This window comes from Bombus huntii, chromosome 10 (assembly GCF_024542735.1).
Source record: "Bombus huntii isolate Logan2020A chromosome 10, iyBomHunt1.1, whole genome shotgun sequence".
Classification (NCBI taxonomy): domain Eukaryota; kingdom Metazoa; phylum Arthropoda; class Insecta; order Hymenoptera; family Apidae; genus Bombus; species Bombus huntii.
Genome location: NC_066247.1, coordinates 2,156,515 through 2,176,509, shown reverse-complemented (window position 1 = coordinate 2,176,509; position 19,995 = coordinate 2,156,515). Strand labels below are relative to the sequence as shown.

The 19,995-nt window shown below is 33.9% G+C and overlaps 2 protein-coding genes across 11 annotated transcripts; one reads left to right on the top strand and one right to left on the bottom strand.

Moving 5' to 3' along the window:
- Positions 1–562: 562 nt before the first annotated feature.
- On the top strand, positions 563–2,981 carry LOC126870736 (tubulin alpha-1 chain-like). The gene is made up of 3 exons (XM_050628756.1): positions 563–936; positions 1,223–1,439; positions 1,519–2,981. The coding sequence occupies exons 1-3, from the start codon at positions 934–936 to the stop codon at positions 2,643–2,645; spliced, it is 1,347 nt and encodes a 448-aa protein (XP_050484713.1). The 5' UTR covers positions 563–933; the 3' UTR covers positions 2,646–2,981.
- A 7-nt stretch (positions 2,982–2,988) lies between these two features.
- Positions 2,989–19,474, bottom strand: LOC126870722 (protein hu-li tai shao). Of its 10 annotated transcripts, none has more exons than XR_007691415.1 (16): positions 18,917–19,463; positions 14,685–15,025; positions 14,251–14,437; positions 13,799–14,181; positions 13,279–13,728; positions 13,016–13,152; positions 12,825–12,942; positions 11,150–11,263; positions 10,931–11,023; positions 10,600–10,795; positions 10,372–10,509; positions 10,202–10,273; positions 5,906–5,973; positions 4,110–4,253; positions 3,765–3,801; positions 2,989–3,398 (listed from the first exon to the last, which is right to left on the bottom strand). XR_007691415.1 is itself a non-coding variant. In XM_050628700.1 (15 exons), exons 2-14 carry the CDS (start codon positions 14,793–14,795, stop codon positions 4,125–4,127), a joined length of 2,196 nt encoding a protein of 731 aa, XP_050484657.1. In that variant the 5' UTR covers positions 14,796–15,025; positions 18,917–19,463; the 3' UTR covers positions 2,989–3,398; positions 4,110–4,124. The 10 variants fall into 10 exon arrangements, 6 of the variants coding, with proteins under 6 accessions (XP_050484657.1, XP_050484659.1, XP_050484658.1 ...); XR_007691417.1 differs by having other exon boundaries at positions 4,110–4,238; XR_007691414.1 differs by having other exon boundaries at positions 3,765–4,253.
- Between the last annotated feature and the right edge of the window lie 521 nt (positions 19,475–19,995).

The following is a 19,995-nucleotide window of genomic DNA, read 5'->3' as shown; positions in this document are numbered from 1 at the left end:
TAATCATTATTGATCATGCTTAAAATACGAAAAATTAAATTATTTTCATTCTAATTGCTTATTCAGAAAATTGATTAATTAATAAAGTTCATATTATTTCATAGCGGCTTAAAGAGCTAAGAAATAATATATATTATTTGTATGTATCAGTTATTGATATTTAATCATTAATTCATTAATATGAACTTAAAATATTACAAATTTGCATGAGGATATGTTGTAGAAAGTGAAGGGTCAATAACAAAAAGACAAAAATAAAGAAAATTTTTTAAACACGAATTGATAGTTTATACATTTTTTATATGTGAAAAATAAGAAAATTTAAGATTATAAAGATATTCCGTATATTGCGAATATAATGACAAAATACATATGTATTTTTATATGTACTATATGTACATAATGATCGAATTGCAAGTGTCAAAGATATACATATGTATGTGAACAAAAATAGACCACAAGAATGTGCATCACGAACTTTTCGTTCAATTGGCTAGTTACGACTTGGCTAGCAAAAGCTAGTTTTAGCTAAGATATGCTATTTATATTCGTTTATTAGATTTAATCTTAAGTGCGACGTAACTGAGAGCGGACTTGTCAAATATAACTTTTTATATTCACTCTGTTACTCTTAAATCTAAAAACGATACTTTGATGAAACAAAAATTCACAGTTTAGTACCACGTTTAAACACAGTTAATTATGAAAAGTACCAAAATAGGAAAATAGCTTTTCCGATGAATACTTGCAATTAACTTGAGTACATTTCGAGATGATTCGAAGTGGAGGATATAAGAGGCCGACGACCGTTCTTGTGTTGCATCATTAAGTTTCAATCGTTCAAAGAAGCGGCACCCATCTTCTGTGTAAACGTGTTATTCGTCAGCAAAAAATTCTGTGTTTAATAAAGTTTTATATTTCTACGTAATTAAAATGGTAAGAAAAATTCACAATTCGGTCCAAAGTGACTACTGTAGTCAAAGTAGCAGAAAGAAAAAGATGAAATAAAAAATTCAACTAAATAATAAATCATTAATACACTATTAGTCTGAATAACATTCTGTTTATTATTAAACGATGTAAAAATTAGTTTCCTGTATTCTAATTTTCTTTGGAAAAGAAGTGATGATTCGATATTTTGAATTCAAAAGGGCAATTGTATATACGATAAGAGCAAGGGTTGAAGAAAAAGATCATTATAGAAAAAATTTTTACGTTTCAGCGTGAGTGTATATCTATTCATGTCGGTCAAGCTGGCGTCCAAATTGGAAACGCTTGTTGGGAACTTTATTGTTTGGAACATGGAATACAACCGGATGGACAAATGCCATCAGATAAGTTTGTTGGCGATGATAGCTTTAGCACTTTCTTCAGTGAAACCAGCTCCGGAAAACATGTGCCCAGAGCAGTATTTGTTGATTTGGAACCTACAGTAGTTGGTAAGAGAAAAAAGGAGTCATTAGATCATTAAAAATTTGATATTCAGAAACAGTGACGATATTGTTTATGCGTTTGTAGACGAGGTTCGAACTGGGACGTACAAGCATCTTTTCCATCCAGAACAATTGATCACTGGCAAGGAAGATGCAGCAAATAATTATGCTCGTGGTCATTATACAATTGGTAAAGAAATTGTCGACCTGGTTATCGATCGAATTCGTAAATTAGCGGATCAATGTACCGGATTACAGGGATTTCTTATCTTTCATTCGTTCGGTGGTGGTACTGGATCAGGATTTGCTTCCCTATTAATGGAGCGTCTTTCTGTTGACTACGGAAAGAAATCTAAATTAGAATTTGCGATATATCCAGCTCCGAGAATTTCCACGGCAGTTGTTGAACCATACAATTCCATTCTTACCACTCATACGACTCTCGAGCATTCAGACTGCGCTTTTATGGTCGACAACGAAGCGATCTACGATATCTGTCAACGTAATCTGGATATCGAGAGACCAACTTACACTAATCTTAATCGGTTAATCGGACAGATTGTTTCTTCCATAACAGCTTCGTTGCGATTTGATGGTGCTTTAAACGTAGACTTAACCGAGTTTCAAACGAATTTAGTTCCTTATCCAAGAATCCACTTCCCTTTAGTTACGTATGCTCCTGTAATATCCGCCGAAAAAGCACATCACGAGCAACTCTCGGTCGCGGAAATCACCAACGCATGCTTCGAGCCAGCGAATCAAATGGTCAAATGCGATCCCAGGCACGGAAAATACATGGCTTGTTGCATGTTGTACAGAGGAGACGTGGTTCCAAAGGACGTAAATGCTGCAATCGCTATTATTAAAACGAAACGAACGATACAGTTTGTCGATTGGTGCCCGACAGGATTCAAAGTTGGTATAAATTATCAGCCACCAACAGCTGTACCAGGTGGAGATCTAGCTAAAGTTCAACGCGCTGTTTGTATGTTATCTAATACAACAGCTATTGCTGAAGCTTGGGCTCGTCTTGATCATAAATTCGACCTTATGTACGCTAAAAGAGCTTTTGTTCATTGGTACGTTGGAGAAGGCATGGAAGAGGGTGAGTTTTCCGAAGCTCGTGAGGATCTTGCAGCTCTTGAGAAGGATTACGAAGAGGTTGGGCTAGATTCGGTTGACGTAGAAACAGATAATGCCGACGAATACTGAATACTTATTTTTCTCATACCTTTAGTCCTTTGGTCTATTCTTCGCTAATTTTCTCGTTTCACCACTTAACTCTGATTTTCGCGCTTTTCCTCATCTTTTTTAAAACTTCTACTGCCGAGAAATCTTGTCAGGAACAGATATTTTTTATCTTAACATATATAGTTAATAAATTGATATTGTAAAGTATAATGATGTATCATAAAAAGAGAAGATTGAAAAATAGTATGTAAATGTGACACATAACGTACTTACATACAATAGCTTAAATAGAGGCGGCACAAGAAGGGATAAGGCATATTTGGAATAAAGAAATTGAAGATGAAAATTATAACACGACGAGGAGTTATCCCACATATTTTCTTGTCAATCAGAGACGTATTTCGTTTGTTTCGTTTTATTGCATTACACAAACGGGGCTGGGGAGGCAAAATTAAATAGCGGATTAAATAGTTCAGCGCGACGCTTTAACAAATTAAAAACGTAAAAACATTAACAGTACAATATAGTTTCTTATCGTACGTAGACGTAATGCGATGGCAGTCTTGAGTCCTGGAAAGATGCTGTGATTGTTGCACGGTTATTTCAATTTTAAATTTTCTATGTTCTATTTCCTATTTTCTATTTTCATTCGTCTCCGGTATATGCATTTTTTTTAACTCGCTTTGCGATCTTCGACTCTTCTCTGTCTCGCGGCTTAATCCTCATTCGGTAATAGTTCTTTTATTTGCGATAAGCTTTTGCTCGTGGCAGTGTCTGGAAATAAAAAATCGAAGGGGAAACCTTTTATAAAGTACGATCCAATAACAACTTGTTTCCATTATTTATACTCGTGATGCATATCGAAACAGACATTGATTAAACAGTATGATTTTCAGAGACTAGTGAACAAAAAATGAGTTACACGCAATCCCGAATAATAACGTGTGACCGTATAAACACCATCATAGCAATCATGATTCTAACTGGCGACTATAGGATACGAAATCTAAGATTGCTGCAACTATGCGAATTACATTAGCATCAATAGCTCTTCTACTCTATAATAGTAATAACAATAATAATAATGAAAATTAAGAAAGAGAAGGAAGACATATTCTCACACAGAAATTTCTATCCTACCTTTCTTCTTTGAACTTCTTCTTACGATTAGTATTTCCTGGATACAAAAAATTTGATGTAAGTCGCGGTATAACTATTCCAATTAGCAAGAAGATAAGTGGAAGATTCGTGTGAAGTGACAATTTTATTCCCGTCATCAATCATAACATAACTTTTTAAACAAATATCTGCTAAAAATGCGACATTGATCTACGCAAAGTCAACTGGTTAGAATCAATAATTGTAAAAAAAAAAAAAGAAAAAAAGAGAAAAGAAAGATTAACGCATGTATAATCGAGAATAATGAATGAGGTGGATACGGATAAAGATACCAATTCCAATATTGTGTATTTTGTACATACGTACCAAAGTTAGGACTACCTACGCCTCGACTGGCTTCTTCTTCTCTTTCTTCTTCTTTAGGAAAGATGGCGTCCTAAGGCCTTTCTTCTTCTTCTTTTCCTTTTTCGGCGACTCCTCGCTAACGCTCACATCCTGCGACACGGAACCCTTAACACGGAAGGTCCCAACCGTAACCATAAACCTTTCTGCATGCACATGCAAGTAGCCAATTCGCCTTTTCCTTCTTTCTCCCTACAAGCTCGCACACGCGCGCGCGCGCCTGCTCTTTCTTCCTCGAATCTTTTCTCCCATTATGTATCGTTTTATCAATATATGTATATATATATATATGTACAGTACTATGCAAAAATGTTAAACCATCTATAAAAAAGGAAGTATTTCATTTTTATGAACGAGTATAACGATACTTGATGTTGTTCGAACTCTGTTATTATTTTCAAGAATTTAATTCACGAATTGTCAGTATAGCTGAACTTCCCTAATTCGAATTTCTATAACTTTATTCTGTAGTATGAATCCGCTATGAAAATCTTTACATATTGAAATATAAACTTATTATAGTTCGAATTATTTGTCATATGACTAGGCATGTTATTTTACCCTCATAATTCGAATTCGAAGAAACCTAACCTTTGCAAGTAAAAGTTTACTAGCTATAAGTTGAAGTTTGGGGCCGGTTACTTTTACGATTCGAAATACATAATTATAATTATAATTGCATATATATACATTACGGCAAACAATTCTATATCAATTTGTACTCACTGTAGAGAATATCTGAAGGTTTGTCTTTATTTGAATCATAGTGGTATAAGTCAGACCACTGATTACACAAAACAGTATTCCATGTTTATTATTATACAGTATTGATTATATTTTTGCATGCCATGAAAACGTACTGTGGCAGAAAATGAAGTTATAGTTTAATTAATTATAAAAAATAATAAATGATAATTTAAAAAATTCAACTTCTCAAAATCTTGACTTACACCACTATGACTTTCAAAATATCATATAACACTGTATGGTATGAAAATATTTCCTAAATATTACCTGCAATTATGAGATCATCGTCGTAAATGGTCTAAAATGTTTCCATAGTATTGTACATACATATATGTATAAATACACGCGCACGTGTGTCCCATTTTCTTTTCCTTCGCCCCTTAGCGTTTTGCATGATCTTTATTGGATCCATAAAAATCGGTCATTCTTAGATTCATGCAAGCGAACACTATTGGCGTACTAGCTTATTCCTAGCATTATATCGCAGTTAATGACGAAGCAGCATTTGTGTATGATTCTTAAGATTCGTTCGATAAATTAAAGATGAGATTGTGATATAAAGATTCGTAAAAATTTACGATTAGTTTAAGATAAAAGATAATCGCGACTAATTCTTTCATGTATAAAAAACGATGCGACATAGATTCGTTAGAAATAGTAAAAGACAAAAATGTGTAGCTTTATCATTTTACGAAACATCCTTATATGCAAAATGTGACACTGATCTTTAAATTGTTATAATAAAGATTTAATGCATGATAAAAGGTATGTTCCAATCTTGTGACTGTGTGTATATATGCGATATATATTTCGTTATCGCATATATACTTTGAGAATCCTCGAGCTTTTCTTTCGATAATTCATCGCTCCCTTTTATTTTTGCATTTTTCAAGTTCTATTAATCGACAATATAGCATGATAAAGGTTGAAGTTATATAAGATATTATTGCACATTTGTGATAAAACTCGAGGATAATGATAATATTTAAGTTAAGATGACGTAAGAAACAAACCTCTTTACTACTTTGAGAAAATGTACTGTGATGCGCATCAGAGTGATCGCCGTTTACGGTATTTTCCCCTGAAACAATAAGGTGAGAAATATTACACGTTGTCTACAAATTTTGTATATAAATGATAAAGAAGGGAAGCATAATATCATGTAAAATCTATGTTTACAAATACTCACGCTTACCTCGAAAACGAAAACCAAAGTATAATTCTTGTTTGCTCTTCAAGCGTTTCGAATATGCAGTCACATTATAACAACTGATAAAGATGTTAAAATGGATATTAAAATGATTTGTTTTGATCTCTGTATCTTGTTACTTTTAGGAAAATTATTTATTTCATAATCTTAATATGTTTCGCATACAAAACATGTACTCGATACAAATAAAAGAAAAAATAAATAAGAAAAGAAAGAAAAACTAAAAAAACAAAGTATGCAATATCAGGACACGAACAATGTGCATAATACAATTGCAAACACTAGATACAAACAATAAACAAAACGAGCACTGTGTAGAAATAGAATACAAATTAACATATCGTTTTATACCTTTGATAAATAAAAAAATTTCTTTGGTTTGTAGCAACAGAAAAGGAATATTTTTGTGGATATTTGAAAAAGTATTTTTTAAATAATCCTAGGAACTAAATTCTACGATGATGGTTCTACTATTGGTTTTCTCAAGTTATTAACTTAAAGAAACTCCACTGAAGCAAGTGTTACATCTTTGAGGAGATGAATTTCTGAAAAGGACGATGTTTGATCGTTTGATGAAATCATTTTAAAGGAATGCGTTATTGTTATTTTCTAAGTTATGACTAGATAATTCTTTGTCATTTACGATTTTTTCGGAATCACAAAATGTATAAGTATCATTAAGTCGTTTTCCTCCAATTTCTGCGTTTAAATCCACAATCTTCTCGTCTGATTCTTCTTCACCTATGGTTGATAACGGAGAATATTCTTGATTGTAATCCATAGGACAGGAATTCATACAATAAATACAATCAACGCACGCTTCTACAGCTTTAGTAGTCTCTGATAGTGTCATTGGTTCTTTTCTTCTTTTCTCAATTTCGAACAGATCATACGAACCTACATTGCAATCCATTTCAACGAGTTTTTCTAAACTTTCAGATAGACCAGGCTCAACTTCTTCCTTATTTTGTCTATGCGATGTTTTATTTTCAACACTGCTCTCGACATCTAAACTTCTCTCTATTCGGAAGTTCAATTCAACTGCTTCTTTATCAGTATTTATTGGCTTCGCTTTCACTATTGTACGAAACTCGAAAATTGCGTCTGTTTCTGTTTCAACAGATTGATTATTCTCCTCGTCTAAAGCCAAATTCTCAAAAGAAATCGATGTAACTCCCATACTTCGATCAGATCTTTTTGATTCATCACTGTTTATCATTGTTGTCAAATTATCCACCCGCTGCCCGATTTCCTCTTTCTCATTGTTACTAGTATTACTGTCTTCTTTTTCTTTCAACTCTACAGCCTTAGAAGTCTCTGATAGTTTTGCTACTTCTTCTTCCCTTGTATCAATTTCAGGTAAATTATCCGAATCTATATTCCAACCCTTTTCAGCAAACTTCTCTAAACTTTCAGGTAGACTGAGTTCAACTTTTTCCTTATCTTTTTTATGAGATTTTTTATTTCCAACATCTGAATTTATATTCCAATCTATCTCAGCGAGTTTCTCTAGACTTTCAGATAGACCGGACTCAACTTCTTCCATATTTTGCCTATGCGATTTTTTATTTTCAACACTGCTCTCAACACCAAAATTTCTCTCTATTCGGAAGTTCAGTTCAAATTCCTTTTTATCAGTATTTGTTGGCTTCGTCTTCACTAGTGTATGAAATTCGAAAATTGCTGCTTCCATCATGTCATCTGCTTCTGCTGTTGTTTCAGGAGACTGATCATTCTTCTCGTGTAAAACCAGATTTTCAAAAGCGGTAACAGTCGGTGCAACTTGTGTGTTTCGATCAGATGCTTTTTTTAATTTGTCACTGTTTACCGTCGTTGTCAAATCCTTCTGCTGCCCGATGTTTTCTTCGTCATTGTTAACAGTATCATTGTTCCCTTTTTCTCTCAGCTCTATATTTGCATAGGTTTTTGCTTTTTTAATTTCATCGCATGCATCGATCACATGGTGAATAACTTCATGTATAACGATAACAGGCGTAGTTTGATTGGTCTGAGTCTTTTCGATTTCTTTCGGCGTGTGTTTATTATCTTTTACGTCCAAACATAATTTTGGAGTTGAGAATTGCCAAGAAATGGTTGATAACGGCGAACTAGATCGATCATTTAACTCTATACTCGAGAGAGTATCATAAACTTTTTGAAAAATTTCATTTACTAGACAGTAAATGATCACATACGTGTCATTTCCATTAAGTTCTGCGATAATTTCATTCGCTATATTGCTTATGTCATTTCGAAAATATTCACCGGTAGTTTCCAGCAATTCTAAAGTCGTGTCGGTGAATAGTTCCAACATATCAGATCCTTCGTTCGAACGAATTTCAACTTGTCCATTATCAAAACATACATCGTTATTTATTGTCTTATTATCGTTAGAAAGCTCACACTTTTCACTGTCGGATAACGAATTGAACCAAATATAATTATCAGTTTTATCGTCTACGCAGTCCTTTTTTTCCCATTGTTGTTGTTCGTTTTTGGGACTTTTCTCCTCGTTTGATTGCAAAAAGCAATCCTGCTCCAAGTTATTATTGGGTTCAGATGTAAATGTTGATAACTTTGACGATTTGTCTATCATCATTTTATCGATATTTTCGTGATCATTTTCTGAATTTATACATGGTGTCAAACTGTATATTAAACTCATATCGGACGGATCTAAACTATATTTCTTTGAGACTTTAAGTTCAGGAGAAGATAAAGCGATTAATCTTGTTTTCGTTGGTGGTATGTTTGAATCAATACAGCTTACTATTTCGGTAATCTGTTCCATAGAGCTTGTATCGATCGACTTCAAATTCGTTTTATCATTTCTATCTTTTTCTTGCATTTTTTCGTTAGAAGACGGAACATTCAATGAATTTACGTTATTTTTCATTTCCAATGATCTACGAACTTTAGATTTTCTTTTCTTGGTCGATTCTTCTTGTGTTTTTTTGTCTTCAAAGTAAACCGAATTTGGAACTTGCTCAAGACCATTGTATTTCGTGTCACCCAAGCAATTTACTTGCTCACCAGTTAATATAACTGGAGGACAAGGACGGTAGTCGATTAACTTAGTTACTAACCGCTCTGCGATTATGTCACCTCGGACAATTTCTAAACGTGGTTCGTATCGATATAGTTCAGCAACTGGACAATGACGGTGTTCATTAATAACGCAGGCATCATTTTCAATCTTGTTCTCACATTTGTTTTTGCATTGAATGCAGAACCTGCTCGGTGAACCAAGATCTGCAACCATAGTGTCCCATTACACCACAATCGTATTTTAATATTTGCTCCTTTCGTTTATCTTCTTTCTCAGAAGATATTTATTATGATCACGGATGCTCACACCTGCGTATCTGAGAAATTTCTTGTATTCGCAACAGCTGATAAAATGAAAAGTATAATATCTTAAAATCTTTCAACTGTAACATCAAACAAATCAAACAAATTGGTCCGAGTATATCCCGGGACAAATTGATTTCTTAAAAATCGTGTCAGTCATTACCATACTCGAGTTGTGCACACAGCTTTTATAAATTACATTTACTATAATTCGTAATTCAAGGAAGAAATTATAATGAGAACAGAATATTATTTATTAATGCGATGCAAGGTAATTAACATGCAATCTAGGACAAAAATTAAAAAAAGGGAAAGAATATAGAGGAAATAACACTTATATTCCTGTACCAAACATAAATATGCAAAATGTTTATGCGAATGTAAGTACATCCATGCAAGGTGCAAGCGTTAGTGATCATAAATAAAGGTGACAAATTAAGGTAGGGAAAAAATGTAATGATAAATTGCAACACCTTCGTGCTTATGGAACAAGCCTTGCGATCGTTATCATTAATTATACGAAATTTCATTTAAAAATGCAATATTATGAAACACATAGAAGACAGGAGGAATAAGACTTAAAAAAGAAAATGTAAAAGTAATACGACACAAGACTGCCCATATATTATACTGAACATGCATACTGCACGTTTCTTCGATCATTTTCAAAATATCTCCGCCTCTATGAAAATGATCGATTTAAAGTGCATAAGCTCTGGAAGCTAAAAATTGTAAAAAAATAGCTTACCGTCGCTCAATACAACTTCAGGTTGACTTGGTGCAGGCACTTGTTTCGTTTCTATCCGTAGAACTCGGGGTTCTGAAAGTAATTGAGACACGATGCATTGATCGATTTATTTTTCAGTTCTGAGATAACAATAAAATACAAAAAACATATGAGAATTTGTTATTACTTACCATCTCTGCTCTCTTCTTCTGTTTCCGAAGTTACAGATACCGGCGATTGAATTGGACTTTTGGCAGTGCTTGATTCGTGTGTTGCCCGACTAACATTGAATGATGACAATGCTTCTGATTCTGATTGCGATTCATCATCTGTAAAACAAGAAAAGATCAAACCAAAATTACATTTACTCACTATGTAAATTTTCAATTGAGGGCAAGTTTATATGCTATTTTGCTTACAGATATCTCCTTTTTGTTTGCGTTCAACTTCTCTCTTATACTGATCAAGTTCTTGATCGGTAACAGCATCGAAAGGATTTTTGGCATACGGTGTCTTGTAAACCATTGCGTTGTGTTGAAACCCTCTTTGAATGATACCTTTACTGGCTGCCCCTACCAACACTACTTGTTCTCCTGTTCCGCTAATAGTGGCATCCTTTCATAAGCGAATGAATGTTCTCATCAATATATATTTTATCAAAAAATAGGATGTATAATTTAATAAGATAGTAAATTAATAAATTATTATAATTTTAATTTCGAGTTATTACTTTAAAATGCGTCACATCACCTGCATTTTTTTGGCTTCTTCCCATGTAACTCCTTCTAATATGTGGGATTGTGGTCCAGCTGATATCTTATCTGCCCTACGGTAATCCTTTATCTAAACAAAAAAGCACAGCTCCAAGGGTTTATTCAGTTTGCAAATACAAAATATTTATATATTATTTCATTGAAATATTTTAAGAAGTGAACGTAAACTGAATCAATGCAATTTCATGTTACTTACCTGTTGTTGTAATTGTTTAAATTCCTTTGGATTGGTATTTTTCGGTACAAATTGAAGGGCACTGTCGATCTTCACCGGTGTACTGCTATGCGTCGGAGATCCGTCTGATACCCACTGCACACAAAACCAGAACGTTAGTCGACCCTTATCGATAATTCGACATCCAACACAGCATTATGAGATATCTACTTTCGCATTGTCTGCGTATGTTATGTGTGCCTGCTTTGCTGGTGATGTCGTCTCGTTATCATTTCAATCAATTTGAATGCGTAACATTATTAATGTTGCAACATTTTAGACTGTTCATTTGCCAAATTCAAGTACACATTTTTCGATTAATTTACCTACGATCTTATCTCCTTACAGCATTAAAAAAATTACGTCTACGTCTATTTACGCCTATATATACTACTGTCATTAACAGCGAATATTCTTCGAATGTTTCATATCTACCTCCCTCTGATCTAGGGTCGATCGATCTGGTTTTGTAAATGCAGTGGGACGAAGAGTTGAATATCCATCCCTTCGACGACACGATTTTAACAGGCACACATTCATACACAGTTTCGAATGTGAATCAGTCAAATAATGATATCCATGCGCATCATATGACTATCTTAAATTCGATGCTCATACAACAGAGCTAAAATGCCATAAACTCGACAAAATGCTCGAGAATAAGGCTATTATTTGTTCATCGAATCGATCATTGAAACATAGATTCATAACACACTTCAATAAAATTCTTTCTATTTTTTTCTTCATTTTATACATGCTGCCATGCCGTTGTAAAGTAAAGAGAAGGGTTCTATCTTTTTTCGAAAAATTACCTATACACGATAAACAGTAGACATATATTTATTTATATATTAATAAGCTACAAGAGAGAGGCGCGATAAAGTCCCATTATAATTTTAGTCAATCCACCGAAAGATACACAATATTATAGCAACATTTATTTAGAACTACATTTTATATTAATCATAAGTAGATCGTTGGGAATTTATTAGATGTATTAGATTGTATTCCCTTTTCCCTCTCTCTTTTCTTTCTTTTCACATGAATTTCTTCACAGTGTATTTTCTATTATAATATTATAAATTGGAATGTATCGAAGGTACGCAAATATCACTACGGAGATTATAAACAACGAATAAATGTAATATAATTGATCAGGAGGATTCAATGTTCAGAATAATCATGAACTTTTACTTTCAGTTACTTTCCATATGAGATCTTTTCTCTTTTGCCATGTCTTAAATGTATGCAATAAAGTATATTGAAAGAGAATAATGGACAACATGAAATATGATTAATTTGTTTTCTTAACTCAAAGGAATTAAGCAATATTTTTGAAAACTTGTACGATCTCTTTTCTTACAATTAACGATGATAATTACGTTTCGACAAATAACTTTATAGAAGATTATAAATGTAACAACATGTGCATGTAAAATACCAATCTTAATATAAATGCAAATCTTGACATTGTCTTAATAGTATTTTTTTTTTAATAATATTATGCAAGATAGTCTAATTCTTGCGCAAATTTCGTCTTCCTTTCCATACACTGTTTTTTACTTTCTTCTATTATTTTTCTTTTTTATTTATCATTTATTTTAGAAGCACGCCGTTACATCTATTCAGTTTTGTTCTCAAAAGTGATGACTTCTACCTTTGTAATTTTCTTCGGATCAGGAGTTCCTGTTTCAAGTATTTCGACCTTTTGGTATACATTGGGCGAATTTAACCAACGTGACCTATCCGTGCCTTTACGGCCACCTTTCCAGAGCCTATAAAAAAGTGGGAACGTGATAAGTTATCTTCAATAATTGTGAAGCACCTTTATGTAACAAACATATTTACCCCTGTTTATAAAGTTCTTCTTCTTCGAGTAAATATCCCAAAGACGAGACTGCCGGTGGTACTTCTACATCGTTTCGAGGCCGCGGAGGTTCTCCTTTTACTAGTGGATTTCTGTATATATAGCCAGTTCGGAAACCCTGCGAATGACCCAATAACTTGTTAGCTATTACAGAATCAGTAATAAGCGAGAACGATGCAACGTTCCGGAATGAAAGAAAAAACAGAAGGATTGAGGTAAAGCAACGGAAGGTCTATATACTTACTGCATTATCGAGCATTCGCATAAGTGCCTCAAATTCAGTTCCACCAATTCGCCAACGCTTTTCGAGTTTCTCAGCAAGAGCAGTGGTTTCGGTGATTTGAGCCGTTTGTTGCGGTGTGGGTGGTTTTCTCGAGGCTTCGAATATAGCTTTCTTAGACTCTTCGGAAATAAGATTTAAATTATCCAAACCAGCAGGCATTAGTTTTAACTGGGTCTCGCAAGCTAGGACCATATTGTAAACATTGAAGAAAGCTTCTTCGACAGTTTCTCCGCAGCAGAGAGCACCGCGATTCGTTAAAAGCATAACTTTATTCATCGGTCCAAGATTTCTTGCTATCTTCTCTTTTTCTTCTGGTTCAAAAAATCCACCTACATACTGATGCGTGCTTACCTCTCCTATTACTATACTTTCTTGTCCAATTGGCAGTAATCCGCACTTTAATGACGAGATCTGAGGAAATATATAATTAACAGAGACGTAAAATGTAAAAACAGAATAAAATATGCATTTCTTTACTCACAGCAGTAACGGACGGAGTGGTAATATGAACAATGCATTTTATATCAGGTCTAGCAGCGTGGATCGTTGAATGCAATTGAAACCCTGCCACATGAACACCAAAATTGGTTGTCCCCTGTTCCACGACCGTTCCTTGCATATCAACTTTAATCAAGCTTGAAGCAGTAACTTCGTGATACAACAGACCATACGGATTAACTAAAAAGTGTTCTTGATCTTGATTTAAGCGTGCTGTAATTTGTCCACCAACACCTTGAGTCCAACCATAGAGATCAAGCAGTCTAAATACTGCTGCCAATTTGCAGCGCAATAGTTTCTCTCCCTTTGCATAACCCATACTTTCGACACCGCGTATATCGTTGATAGGTAATACACAATTAGAAGCTGTAAGAGAATTAGTTAGATAAGCATTTGATAAAACACAATTGAATAACTGGTATTTAATGAACTTACTTTTAAAAACATTTGCATTAAACCGAGCACCTTGTGCACCCATCATATCAGAGATTTGCTGTAGTAGACCTGATGGTCCAGCACCATCTTTCATTTGTGTCTCAATAATGCGTTCTAATTCTTCGCGAAAAAGTCGAGAATTCATCATCATTTCAACTCTCTTCCTTCTTTCCATCTCCCTCATATCCTACGCAAAAATGTAATGGAAAATATAATTTAAAAATATATCTTAGATATGCAACACTGTTGTGCGATTTTTCATTCAAGTCACATATACCGTCTGATAGTGGACTATTTTATATATGCCTAGAAATTCCAAAGAGGTGGCTAAAAAGCGCAATATGTATCGAAAACGTTACACGTAGCGCAAAAAGTAAGTACAAGATACCACAAAAATTCTTTTATTGCTTAACAAATTTTTTTCGAAATCTTACCGCATCGATGTCTGCAGGCCGCATTTTACTCTTCTCTTCTTCTGTCAAACCGTCCATTACCCCATTCGTATGTGGTTCAGTCAACGGTTGTTGCTGACTTGTGTCTGCCATTCTTGCTTAATTACTGTCCTTTGTTCCGAAATTATATCTTTTTCTCTCGTTGTTTGTTTTGTTTCCCGCAGATATAAACTGTGCCAATATCACAAGCACTGACACTAGCACTAGATACGACACTGCCCCTATTACTAGTATCGTCGTCTCCACCACCACCTCCACCACCTCCTCCGCCACCACCGCCACCGCCGCCTCCTCCGCCGTCCTCCCCTGCCGTTGAACACCGACTAAAACAAAATGTTTTACATCATTATTAATAACTATTAATATGTTTTAATGTATTTTTAAAAATTAAAAGGAAAAATAAGGGACTCGTTTCTCGATTAGATATAATTCTTATCTTTCTAGTTAAATAGAACTGATTTAACTGATTTAATACATTATCTTTCAGTATTCTTTTGATTCTGACATAAGGGGTATATCATACTTCGTTATCTATAGGAAAGATAATTTTCAGGCGTTTCTCTGCTCATTTCGAATGTAGAAACCAATGAACACAAGAAAAGCGACAGGAGACAGCAAACGATCAATAAACTTCCGAGTAACAGTCAAGTAGAGTAAGGTGCGTCGAACGCGTAGATGGTAGGAGCAAATTACAAGAATCCTTAGTGCGACTGAAATCGTAGTTTCCTTTTTTCAAATTCTTACTACGTTTATTTATATCACGTGTTTCCATCGTCTTCCCCTATGGTCGTATCCTAATCCCCCTATCTTAACGCTATCTTTCATTTTATATTTTCCGTATCTCTTTTTGTTCAGTCTTTAAATATACTACGACAATAAATGTATCTACATCCTGCCATTCTACTATCAAAAATAAAATATTTAATCTTTTATATTCTGGATTATGTCCTCTTGATTTTTTGCCGCCATCTTTATTTCTGATATTTCAAGTCTGTTTAAAATAACACGTATGCTAAAAATAGATACATCTTAAAACCATTGGAGCATAATTGTGACAAGAATAATACTTATAAGTGTCATCAGACTTCTAAGAATATTTGGTTAATAAAAGAAATGTAATACGGACATATAGAACTAATGCTGTTGAAGATTACATATTTAATGTGTGCTTTATTTTTTTTATGCTTATGCAACCAATGATTGCTCAGAAAACATAGAAAAATCTGAGCACTGAATAACACGAACTGTTTCTATAATACGAATTTATAATACAATTCTAAAGAATAGAAAAGGTTGCTTTGGTATATTATTGTTTAAATTAGTTCGTACAGTAAGAAAATAAATATATTTTGTATTGCATCTGTTCATCGTTAGATGTGTCAAGCACCATACACTAGAGTATCGCTAATAACCTTGTTTAACGGCTCTTGATAATTCGGAAGCGTATGCTTAACCCAAATTCTCAACTTCCGCAAATTCTACTCTAAACAGGCAAATTGCAGAGATCGTTCTACAAATTCTTTTACTGCTCATACGAAATACGTTTGCCACCATGTCTAGAGCGATTTTCTATTCAATTGCTTTTTTACCGCTCACTTTATCGATTTCGTTCCAAACGTTATCGTACACACAATGATGGAGAAAAGGATTTTATTCAACAATTTCCTCAGTTCTTTTTAATTTCAGTAAACGTAATTATAATTTATTACTTCTACATTTTTAAAAACTAATACTACCTATTTTAAAATATGAACAAAATTCTGTAACTATATGCTACGTTGAAACAAATAAAAAGTACTGCAGTTTAAGTTATTGATCGAATAATGCACGTTGTTTAATATTAAAGTCATTGTGTTATTTTATAATAAGCAAATTGTTATATTGTTATACCAATATTTGAGATATATAATAATATAAATTTTATTTCTCATACGTTTAACAATAAAATTTACTTTCAAGATTAATCATAAACAGTATATATGATATAACAATAGCAATCGCTATTACAAAGTTCTATCCATATTTACATTATTATATATTTTAAATATTAATATGATTTTTCTCTTGTATTATATGTATCCTAACTTGGTTAATTTTTACATTAAATTTTATTGATTAGTATGTGACAGATAAAAGATATAAATGTTTATTAAATTATTTTATATTATTTTATCTGAATATTTAATTAGCGGAAAGAAAAAACCTAAAAAGATTTCTTATTTTAAACAGCTTCTTTATCTTACGTACGTACATAACTCATTATGACCAAGTAATGTCATTCCTTCAATTAACGTTCGTCAACGAACGCCAATTGAATTCTAGCCATTCACGGTTAATCGACATTACCTTGCTAACATTTATCTGTATCATGACGATATCAATTTTTCGCTTTCTCGTATATTTCATAAGAATAATTATTAAATTTATACGTCTGTTTAAATATGTGTTTTTTGAGAAAAATATAAAAACTGGTCAAACAAGTTACGAGACCTGTTAGTATTTCGTGGAAAGGAGCCAATTAGGATGAAAAACGTAGATAATGTATTGAACTATCGAGATAGTGAACTGAATGCGCGTATTGCGCGCGAGATACTTAATGCGACGCGTCCGCTGTTTCTCGACGCGATGATGTCATAACTTAAAACGTAAAGCTTACTATCGGTGCTCGTTGGGCGATACTACGTTTGCCCGGGCATAATGAAAGGCACGATCGTTGTAGTCTACGTCAATATAGTACATTCGTAGAACAGATCTTTTAACGAAATAACGAACCATTTGTTATTATATACGTTTTACTTAAATTCGTTTTCCATTATTAATAACAACATTATTTTCAATGAAATAATATTTCGAATAGTAATACTGTTCAAAAATATGTAATAAGATTCAAAGGAACAGCAAATTATAATTACAGGTAAATTCAAGTGAAATGCATTTAAATCAATCAAAAGTTGAAAAATGACGAAGAGATAAATCAACACACTAGCAAACGCACAGGTGAGCGTGCCTACTATAGAATCGAAACTCGAGAGTAGCAAGTTTATTTCCAAGCGACGATAGATTGCGCGCGGGCGGTCTGGAGTTTGTAACAAAAAAAAAGACGTCAACGATTATGCAGCAACCTATTGGACCTACGTGTTAAATAATACTTTTCACGGTAAAATTGGTGATGATTTAAGATTTTTGTTTAAGACACTTGCCTACACGAGAATATCCGCGTTGCATTGTTATTTTCCCACCATTTACGAATTCGATCATAAGGACGTTGAGACGAACTCAGCGTACGGTTATTCGTGTGAATACGCCCAAATGACCACTACATGTATGTCAATTTAATCCTCTACAAACAAATGCGAGCAATTTCGTGTACACAACCGTGCGTGCCCGCGACATTCAGAAGTAAATTTAATAGTATAAAAGAGAATCAACTTGTACACTGGTTACACCTTGTCGAGCTTTTTTGTCCTGACACTACTAGGCGGAGCAGTGTAACCAATTGATTAAATACACGTAGAGAATAACGAAAGGAAACTGAGTCTCGCCTGCTGTTCAAATAATGACACACTTATTTATCACTGTACAGACAACATCCATATAGAACACTAAAATAATATCAACTTTTAAATTCATGAAATAAAAACCTGCAATGAATATAGTTTTTAGTTTCAACTGAATGGTTCCCGCCGGTCATAGTTTACGCAATGCTGTGAAACATTATGTTAAGTGAAAGAATGTAGTAGCAAATTGCAATCGCGTTTAAGATTAAATTTTTCATTAGAACTGTATGTTTAACATGAATATAGAAATAAAAGAAGGTCAATGGTATAACAATGCAAATGGCGATACAGCAATGGTGAGTAATGGGTTTCAATGGCGCAATTATGACAGCGAGTATCTTGACAGTAATTATCTACGTACCTTTATTTAATATACTACAACTGATGAGAAGATACACGACAGGCGAAATTATAAAATATAGTTGAAAAATGCATCTACACATGCACACAAAGCCATTCAACATTGTCGCTCAATCGACTCGACTCGACTCGACTCGACACTACACCAACTCGGCACGGTATGACACACCCCTTACGCTACGTCATTCTTGTCAATTATTTCGAACCACGTTCTCTCGTACAGAGTGTTGGAACTTTCCAAGTGATTCGTATTTACAGTGGTATTTTTTGCTATTAGTTAGTGAAGTAGTGACTTACCTAGCGCAAAATCGGCAACTATCGTCAATGATCGATATATCCGTATTCGTTTGGGGAACCGTTCGACTCGCTGTTCGTATCACCGAGCGGTCGTTCCGTTCGGTGGACAGCTTCCCCGCCCCCGTCGCCGTCGATGCTCTTCCGGCGGCTGGCAAACCTTCCCCAAGCCTCCTCCTCCACCTCCTAGTAACTTCGCTCCTACTACCACCACTACTATTCCTACCACCACCACTTCCACTTCCACTTCTACCTCTATCTTCTGTTCACCACTTTCGTTACAACCACTTCGAGCTTTATATCTCCTTTTCTCTTTCTGTATTTACTTTTCCAACCAGCTCTACCTTTTAACCTATGCTTTTATAATTTATTTATATTATATAACATGTATTTATGTCAGTCAGAATACTCATACTTGGCCCCCTTTCGACTGTGTACAGAGGTCGATTCTCCTAAATGATGTATTAAAACTTGGTTATCAAGTGTGAATATTTCGTCTTCGTCTGTACTGTACACTGCTCCGCATTCCTGCTTTTTTCCTCCAACTAATTGTACAATGGGCACGCGGTTCGTGCGCACAATACTGCTGCGCAACTAATCTGAAAGCGACCCAATGAGAAATCGCTTCTCGAAAATATATCGTCTGATTGGCTACCTTTCAAGTTATCGTCCAATCAAAACGTTCGAGTTTTGTACAACCAATGAAATATTACGTACAATACGTATGTACCAAAAATCATCGAAAGTCGATATGTTACGATTAATCGATAATATTTTTTTGCTGCGGCAATATAAAGTACTTTAAACAATAAAAAGTCGAATCTTTGTCATTTATTAATAAATTGACAATGCAGATTGAAATATTATCATTACAAGTTAATCTTAATATTTCCTTCCCTACATAATTCTATATAGCAATAGTTATATCGAATAATATATCGTTTTACATCTTAATTTTAATGTAACATATACTTCTCATATATACATGTGTTTATCCATTCACTTATGTATTCGATTCATTTCTCTTTCCTCATATTCTATCAATGCAAATATATATATATATATATGTGTACACCTTTGAT